The 9,771-nt window shown below is 41.5% G+C and overlaps 1 protein-coding gene across 1 annotated transcript in view; it reads left to right on the top strand.

Annotated features, from left to right (window-relative positions):
- Positions 1-240: 240 nt before the first annotated feature.
- Positions 241-9,771, top strand: part of dpysl2a (dihydropyrimidinase like 2a) — a 47,203-nt gene continuing 37,672 nt past the window's right edge. The window contains exons 1-5 of the mRNA XM_029637715.2: positions 241-545; positions 7,459-7,547; positions 8,699-8,883; positions 9,108-9,272; positions 9,458-9,519. Coding sequence (XP_029493575.1) covers positions 504-545; positions 7,459-7,547; positions 8,699-8,883; positions 9,108-9,272; positions 9,458-9,519 — 543 coding nt within the window. The 5' untranslated portion in view covers positions 241-503. The remainder of the gene's footprint in view (positions 546-7,458; positions 7,548-8,698; positions 8,884-9,107; positions 9,273-9,457; positions 9,520-9,771) is intronic.

Below are 9,771 nucleotides of genomic sequence, written 5' to 3'. Positions count from 1 at the left end.
ACAAATGCAGGGTAATTGGTGAAACATGGAACGCCAGTTCATGCGCTCATGTCAATCGACTTTGCTTGTCCTTTCTAATTAAAGGAAGTTGCATTGTTTCAGACAAGTCAAATAAGCATCAGTGTCACTCCTAGCCTCCCATCCATCCTCCAGACTTGGCCTGCAGCAGGTGAGTGGAGAGGCAGGGTGGGGCATTGCGCATGCACGGTGACCGTGGCCCTCATCACCGTTTATCTTATCGCTTAGTGACTGCTGGACAGGCTTGGCACAGCATTGGAACGTGAGGAAAGGCTGTCAGACTTTTTAAGTTCATTCAGCAAACCTAGTTGGAACGGATTGAGCTATTTCGCGAATTTAGTCAGGCGATAGCCGGAGACACAATTTTGTCTGGGCGTCGACTGGTCTCAACGCTTCCGAGCATCCATCCCTTTCATTGCTAGCGGTCTAGCTAACATCAGTGAGGTGACAGCCATAATCGAGGACGCTGACAACGCGCCGCTAAGATGTCCGGATACCAGGGAAAGAAAAATATACCTCGCATTACAGTGAGTAGTGTTTTAAATGCTCATAATTTAACAATATTGTGTAAAATCTATACCTATGAATAAACTAGCCGTAGAGATTAGACAGCTAGACTGTGCTAGCTGTAGTTATCACGCTATCTGAGGAGGAGGGGGGGCATTCATACCAGTGCAATGTCACCACTTGCTTTGCAATAATCAACAAAGGCAGGGTAATTGGTCATAATTGGAACTCCAGTTCATGCGCTCATGTCATTGGAATAATCGTCAAGACGCTCATCTTATTGTGTGCATGCTATTTTTTAGCCATTCCATATCCTACCATGTTAGACGATTTAGCCCAGCCGACAGGATCAGGAACAAGAATGGATGATTGGGACAAACCTTTTATATTTTCCATCCATATATTCAGATTGATTCTAATATACTTGTAATGCCTTATTGGTAATACTGTAGCTATAGACTATGAGGATACCACAATATAAATTAAAATGTGGGGAAAATCCCAGCAACAATAATACAATGCTTTTGGGGGAAAATGTATTCATTTATTGAATACATATGTATTTGTCACAACAATTTGTCTTAACAACCCAAGACAGCAAAGGGTTGATTTGCCATGATGACATTTAGGGAGGGGGTCATAACCTTAGTAGTTAAAAGGGAAAAAACCTTTAATGAAAAGTAGGTCATTGTATTAAATCCATCCTTGCTGTAAACTGTTTTTTAAATTTAACTAGGCAAGTCAGTTAAGAACAAATTATTATTTACAATTAGAGCATAGGAACAGTGGGTTAACTGCCTTTTACAGGGAAAGAATGACAGATTATTACCTTGTCAGCTCGGGGATTCGATCTAGCTACCTTTCGGTTACTGGCCCAACGCTCTATCCACTAGGCTACCTGCTGTGAAGGCCTAGCTTTTGTCTGTATGCTACCATACTCTACATGCAGTAATGACATTTAGGCATTTAATGTCTTTAATCAAATAACACAAACCACACATTTGCGTGCGTTTCTGTCAAAAATATATGAATTATTGAAATAAAATGGTTCTAGAGATCTGTTCCTTTTTGTTTCTGCAAGGGCAACATGGAAGGGAACTGGGATTGGGGGGAGGTATTTTCAGGCAGCTGTCGGCTCTCCCTCACAACTGGAGCAGACTTATCTAAGCACCTGACATCTCAGGCATTGCATACAGACGGTTCAATCAGTGTGTTGTGGCTTTAAAATGGGGACAGAGCAATGTAATGTTTTCCCATCAACTGTTCCAGTGGCACCACCTCATTGTGGTGTGGCTGACTCACATCACATAGGGTTTAGGCCTTGGCCCTGTTACTTGCACACTCCTCTCTCAGCCCACCAAATGCAAAGAGAGAAGTTATGGGATGCTGCTAATGTACATGGCATTGACAGACTGACTGCATGTGTGGGTATGGATGTGGGTTTGCGGCCCCTGAGTTTAGATTGTTTTGTGGCCCCCACCCCCATCAAAGTTGCCCATCCCTGACCTAGACCAATTGACCAATGTTTGTGGTGTAGCCTAAATATTTCCAAGAGAGTGTTTGGTACAGAATCATTTCTGTGTCACAAAGATTACTCATCCATCCACAGAGCCCATCCAGCTCAGCATTTAACTGGGCTCACTGTACACAAGGCAATAGGATGCCTTCTTATGGGCAGGATACCTCCTATGGGCAGGTGGGACGGCAGCGTCCCACCTGGCCAACATCCTGTGAAATTGCAGAGCGCGAAATTCAAATGACAGAAGTATAAATATTTAACATTCATGAAAATATAAGTATTATACATCAAAATAAGGCTTAACTTCTTGTTAATCCAGCCGCTTGTGTCATATTTCAAAAAGGCTTTTACGGCGAAAGCACACCATGCGATTATCTGAGGACAGCGCCCCGCATACAAAAAGCATGAACAACATTTTTCAACCAGGCAGGTGCAACACGAAAGTCAGAAATAGCAGTATAATAAATGCCTTACCTTTGAAGATCTTCTTCTGTTGGCACTCCAAAAGGTCCCAGTTACATCACAAAGGGTCCTTTTGTTCTTCGATAAAGTCCTTTATATCCATAAAAACTCAGTTTAGCTGGCTCGCTTCATTCAATAATCCACCGGTTTCCCTCCTTCAAAATGCATATAAAATTAATCCCAAACGTTACCAATAAACTTATCCAAACAAGTCAAACAACGTTTATAATCAAACCTCAGGTACCCTAATACGTAAATAAACAATACAATTTAAGACAGAGAATAGTATGTTCATTACCGGAGATAAATAACAAAGAATGTGCTTTCATCCACTCGCATGGAAACACTACAGCCAAAATGGGAGCCACTTAGAAAAACTACAACATCTAGTTCATTTTTCCAAAAACCAGCCTAAAACTCTTTCTAAAGAAAGTTGACATCTAGTGGAAGCCCTAGGAACTGCAATCTGGGAAGACTTCGCCTCATAATAAACATGAAAGCCATTGGAAACAGTGGTAGGCTGAATTCTTTTAACATTTTTATGGTTTGTCCTCGGGGTTTCGTCTGCCATATCAGCTCTGTTATACTCTCAGACATAATTTTAACAGTTTTAGATACTCTAGAGTGTTTTCTATCCAACTCTACCAATTATATGCATATCCTCTGCTTCTGGGCCTGAGTAACAGGCAGTTTACTTTGGGCAAGCTTTTCATCCAGATGTGAAAATACTGCCCCCTACCCTTACTTGACTAGTCATAATGCATTAGTGTGGCCTGCTATAAATGCCATTAAGTGCAATAGTTGCATTTAATTTCCCTCTCACTTCATCACTGTGTCAAGCGTTTGCACAGCATGGAGTTCTCAGATTTTCCACAATTATGGCATAGGCTTATTGTTAACATCTTGTCCATGAAATAAATACATTCTATGCTTGCCCTTGAGGTTGTCAGTCTCAGAGATACTGTATGTATAGAAATAGGCCTAGTTCATTTAACCTCCGCTGGTGCTGTTAGGGGGGACAGAGACTCATGAAGTCATTCTGTTTGTGAGGTATTTATAAAGAGATCCAGTGGCAAGACATAAAAACACAGTAAGTCAGTGTTTTGCATAGTTGTTTAAATCTCATTGCATAACACATTACTGATTATGTTCTGTACTCAATGTTTCCATCTTGTGAATACCCAGTGGAATCAATCACTATCATGAATGTTTGCATTGATTGCATCCTTGTTTTAGGTGCTGATTCCATCTTATTTCCTAATAGGCCTATAATAAAGATATTACTATGGATTAGAGGTCGACTGATTAATCGGAATGGCCGATTAATTAGGGCCGATTTCAAGTTTTCATAACAATCGGTAATTGGCATTTTTGGACACCGATTGTGGCCGATTACATTGCACTCCACAAGGAGACTGCATGGCAGGCTGACTACCTGATACGTGAGTGCAGTAAGAATCCAAGGTAAGTTGCTAGCTAGCATTAAACTTATCTTATAAAAAAACAATCAATCTTAACAATCACTAGTTAACTACACATGGTTGATGATATTACTAGTTTATCTAGCTTGTCCTGCATTGCATATAATCCATGCGGTGCCTGTTCATTTCTCATCGAATCACAGCCTATTTCACAAACGGGTGTTGATTTAACAAGCGCATTCGCGAAACAAGCACTGTCATTGCACCAATGTGTACCTAACCATAAACATCAATGCCTTTCTTTAAAATCAATACACAAGTATATATTTTTAAACCTGCATATTTAGTTAATATTGCCTGCTAACATGAATTTCTTTTAACTAGGGAAATTGTGTCACTTCTCTTGCGTTACGTGCAAGCAGTCAGGGTATATGCAGCAGTTTGGGCTGCCTGGCTCGTTGCGAACTGTGTGAAGACCATTTATTCCTAACAAAGGAATTCATTTGCAAGAATTGTACATAATTATGACATAACATTGAAGGTTGTGCAATGTAACAGCAATATTTAGACTTAGGGATGCCACCCGTTAGATAAAATAAGGAACGGTTCTGTATTTCACTGAAAGAATTAACGTTTTTTTTTCTCGAAATGACAGTTTCTGGATTTGACCACATTAATGACCTAAGGCTTGTGTTTCTGTGTGTTATAATTAAGTCTATGATTTGATATTTGATGGAGCAGTCTGACTGAGTGGTGGTAGGCAGCAGCAGGCTCGTAAGCATTCATTCAAACAGCACTTTCGTGCGTTTGCCAGCAGCTCTTCGCTGTGCTTCAAGCATTGAGCTGTTTATGACTTCAAGACTATCAACTCCCGAGATTAGGCTGGTGTAACCGATGTGAAATGGCTAGCTAGTTAGCGAGGTGCGCGCTAATAGCATTACAATCGGTGACTTCACTCGCTCCGAGACCTTGAAGTAGTTGTTCCCCTTTCTCTGCAAGGGCAGCGGCTTTTGTGGAGTGATGGGTAACAATGCTTAGAGGATGGCTGTTGTCGATGTGTTCCTGGTTCGAGCCCAGGTAGCGGCGAGGAGAGGGAAGGGAGCTATACTGTTACACTGGCAATACTATAGTCCCTATAAGAACATCCAATAGTCAAAGGTATATGAAATACAAATGGTATAGAGAGAAATAGTCCTATAATAACTACAACCTAAAACTTCTTACCTGGGAATGTTGAAGACTCATGTTAAAAGGAACCACCAGCTTTCATATGTTCTCATGTTCTGAGCAAGGAACTTAAACGTTAGCTTTTTTACATGGCACATATTGCAATTTTACGTTCTTCTCCAACACTTTGTTTTTGCATTATTTAAACCAAATTGAACATGTTTCATTATTTATTTAAGGCTAAATTGATTTTATTGATGTATTATGTTAAAATAAAAGTGTTCATTCAGTATTGTTGTAACTGCCATTATTACAAATATATATATATATTTTTTTTAATCAGCTGATTAATCGATATTGGTATCGGCTTGGAAAACCATAATCGGTCGACCTCTACTATGGATGGTGAACAGATAAAAGATAAGTAAGACAAGATCACTCATGGTTTATCATAGACATATGAAACAGGATATTGGAACCAATTTGCCTTATTCCCTGCACTCAGGCCTGTTATTTTCCTTTATCTGGTTGAGTGCATAAATGTGGTCTAATCTGAAGTCAACTGACCCATTTGAAGATAATAGACTGTTAGATCATGCTGGAAGAATGCAATTTTGTGAGGCCTGTTCAGTCTTCTGTGCGACCACCACAACTATTAGTGGTAGGCTATAGGTCACTGTCTGATTGTGAAAGCGCTCAGGGCAGTGTGCTAGCTAGGGGATACTAACACTCTACATCTTGTGACTGCTGTATGGTCTGGAGAGAGGATGGGCCTCTATCGGCCTCATTAAGGTAGCTACTCAGCCCACACTCCCTGAGGAAGGCCAGATGAGAAGGCCTGATGAGAAGTAGGCCAGCCCGAGCCAACAGTAGAATGCTCTCCTCAGATGGAAATGGGATTATTTGTCCTACTCTTAAGTGGATGCTCCTGGTCTTCCATAGAGCCATGCTCTACTCTACACAGCCCTGCATCTCAGACTGAACTAGGCTACCCCTCAAGATCTGAGCTGTTTGTGATCAGTGTGGAATATGTCATGACTTAACACATAAAGCCTTATTCTATATGAAATATATGGCCAATAGCCTAGTAAAAATGGAGAAGCCAAGTGTTGTCTTAGTAGTGGTTGCTTTAATAAGGCCTTTCTGTTGGGCATTAGCCTTATCTTTGTACTCATTTTTACATTTCAGTCATTTAGCAAGCGCTCTTATCCAGCGCGACTTAGTATTGAGTGCATACTTTTTTTGTACATTTTCTGTACTCACATGATATTACCAAACATTAGGAACACCTTCCTAATATTGAGTTGCACTCCATTTGCCCTCAGAACAGCTTCAATTCGTCGGGGCATGAACTCTGCAATTTGTCGAAAGCGTTCCCCAGGGATGCTGGCCCATGTTGTCTCTAATGCTTCCCACAGTTGTGTCAAGTTGGCTGGATGTCCTTTGGGTGGTGGACCATTCTCGATACACACAGGAAACTGTTGAGTGTGAAAACCCAGCAGCATTGCAGTTCTTGACACAAACCAGTGGCACTTACTACCATACCCTGTTCAAAAGGTACTTAAATCTGTCTTGCCCATTCACCCTATTAACAGCAAACATACACAATCCATGTCTCAATTGTCTCAAGGCTTAAAAATCCTTCTTTAACCTGGCTCCTCACCTTCATCTACACTAATTGAAGTGGATTTAACAAGTGACATCAATAAGGGATCATAGCTTTCACCTGGATTCACCTTGTCAGTGTATGTCATGGAAAGAGCAGGTGTTCTTAATGTTTTGTATACTCAGTGTAGAGACATTCTGAGTAGGTGTCGGAATTCCCCTTAACTGCATCGCGGGTTTGACAGAAAGAAACAGCTCTTGTTGCTTAAGAAGATAACTATGCAGAAGGATCACAAAAATAAAGAAAATTGTGGCCATAAGCCTGTGTCCTTTTGTTTGAATTTTTCCATTTAGATAAAAACACTTAAAAAATATATTGTTGAATACAATTGGGTGTTACTTTGTTTCTGATTTACCTCTGCTTATGCATTGTTGGTTGGGGTTTCTTGGCAGACAAGACAATGGCCATGTCTTGGCCAAGCCCTAGTGCTGTTTTATACAGGAATGAATACTACGGACTCTATCCTTGTGTGGAGCTTTTTAGTCCCTTATGGTATGCCTCTGATGCGCTTCTATTCAGTTAGGTTCTGTTGATGCTCTCCTGGATGGATGTGCTGGGGTTGAGTATTGGCTATCTTACCTTTCATGACAAATTTGTCCAATATGAAGTATGCTTTTTAAATCTATTATCAATGGGTTGTGGTGCTCACTGCTGTTAACACAATTAAGTCACAAATTAAATTCCGTCTCTTCTCACAGAGTGATCGTCTCCTTATCAAATGTGGAAAGATTGTAAATGATGACCAGTCTTTCCTTGCTGACATCTATATCGAGGATGGAGTCATCAAGTAAGTCGTATTAGTTCGAGCGCCATTGTTGGCACTTTTGTTGGCTATATACACTGCTCAAAAAAATAAAGGGAACACTTAAACAACACAATGTAACTCCAAGTCAATCACACTTATGTGAAATCAAACTGTTCACTTAGGAAGCAACACTGATTGACAATACATTTCACATGCTGTTGTGCAAATGGAATAGACAACAGGTGGAAATTATAGGCAATTAGCAAGACACCCCCAATAAAGGAGTGGTTCTGCAGGTGGTGACCACAGACCACTTCTCAGTTCCTATGCTTCCTGGCTGATGTTTTGGTCACTTTTGAATGCTGGCGGGGCTTTCACTCTAGTGGTAGCATGACACGGAGTCTACAACCCACACAAGTGGCTCAGGTAGTGCAGCTCATCCAGGATGGCACATCAATGCGAGCTGTGGCAAGAAGGTTTGCTGTGTCTGTCAGCGTAGTGTCCAGAGCATGGAGGCGCTACCAGGAAACAGGCCAGTACATCAGGAGACGTGGAGGATGCAAGACAATGCTAGACCTCATGTGGCTGGAGTGTGTCAGCAGTTCCTGCAAGAGGAAGGCATTGATGCTATGGACTGGCCCGCCCGTTCCCCAGACCTGAATCCAATTGAGCACATCTGGGACATCATGTCTCGCTCCATCTACCAACAGACTGTCCAGGAGTTGGCGGATGCGTTAGTCCAGGTCATAGTGGAGATCCCTCAGGAGACCATCCGCCACCTCATCAGGAGCAATGCCCAAGCGTTGTAGGGAGGTCAAACAGGCACATGGAGGCCACAAGCACTACTGAGCCTCATTTTGACTTGTTTTAAGGACATTACATCAAAGTTGGATCAGCCTGTAGTGTGGTTTTCCACTTTAATTTTGAGTGTCACTCCAAATCCAGACCTCCATGGGTTGATAAATTTGATTTCCATTGATAATTTTTGTGTGATTTTGTTGTCAGCACATTCAACTATGGCAAAAAAGTATTTAATAAGAATATTTCATTCAGATCTAGGATGTGTTATTTTAGTGTTCCCTTTATTTTTTTGAGCAGTGTATATATATATATGGGGAATTTTTAAATCTTATTTTGTAATGACTTTGATCATTTCTGGTCTCTCCCTCTCTTAATACATTTCTTCTCCTCAGGCAAATTGGAGAGAACCTGATAGTTCCTGGTGGGGTGAAGATCATTGATGCCCATGGACGCATGGTGATGCCCGGGGGCATAGATGTGCACACACGCTTCCAGATGCCAGACAGGGGCATGGTGTCAGCAGATGACTTCTACCAGGGCACCCGTGCTGCTTTAGCTGGGGGAACCACCATGATAGGTATGTACTAATGAAATGCTTCATCCCCAATGACACACTTTACAGACACCCCTAGATTCTGAAATACCGATATCAACCAGCCAAAACATTTGTTACTAATTTACCCTTTGCAGATGTTCATGTTGCCTCATGGTTTTGAACATTATGCCTTCTGTAAAACGTGATAATGTTACTGCTAAGGTGGTTTCAATGACAATGGTATGTGTGTGTCTGTCTGTCTGTAGTTGATCATGTGGTTCCAGAACCTGGTGTGAGCCTGGTGGCAGCGTTCAACCAGTGGAGGGAATGGGCCGACAGCAAGTCCTGCTGTGACTACTCCCTGCATGTGGACATCACTAACTGGCACAAGGGCATGCAGGAGGAGATGGAGAGCCTGGTGAAGGACCACGGTACGCAACTAACACAATTACACAAACCATTGTCACCCATTCACTCATGTCAATTGGGGTGGGGGAGCTATGATTTCTACTAAGACTCTCCTTGTGGTGTATTTCCTTCCTGTGACTGTCCTTTCCTCTCCCTTTGCTAACCCTTTGTCTATTGCTACTATTGCTCATAAGTTTTCTATCTTTAGGTGTCAACTCTTTCCTGGTCTATTTGGCTTATAAGGATGTTTTCCAACTTTCCGACTCCCAGGTACGATTTGAAGCATTTCAGATTGGTATGATTTACTGGCGACGGATGGAGGAGTCAACATTTGTGGAGGCTTGTGCATGCATTTAAAGTTGTGATAGCATTGCACTTTGCGTAAATGCATTGCATGAAATTATATTCTGTATGATCTTGCTTGGTAACACTTTACTTGACATCCAGCGTCATAACCATGTCATAACCTGTTATAATATGTTCAGAAACACTGTCATGACACATATATTTAGATTTTATGGC

This window comes from Oncorhynchus nerka, linkage group LG27, assembly GCF_034236695.1.
Source record: "Oncorhynchus nerka isolate Pitt River linkage group LG27, Oner_Uvic_2.0, whole genome shotgun sequence".
Classification (NCBI taxonomy): domain Eukaryota; kingdom Metazoa; phylum Chordata; class Actinopteri; order Salmoniformes; family Salmonidae; genus Oncorhynchus; species Oncorhynchus nerka.
This window is presented reverse-complemented; position numbering and strand designations above follow the sequence as displayed.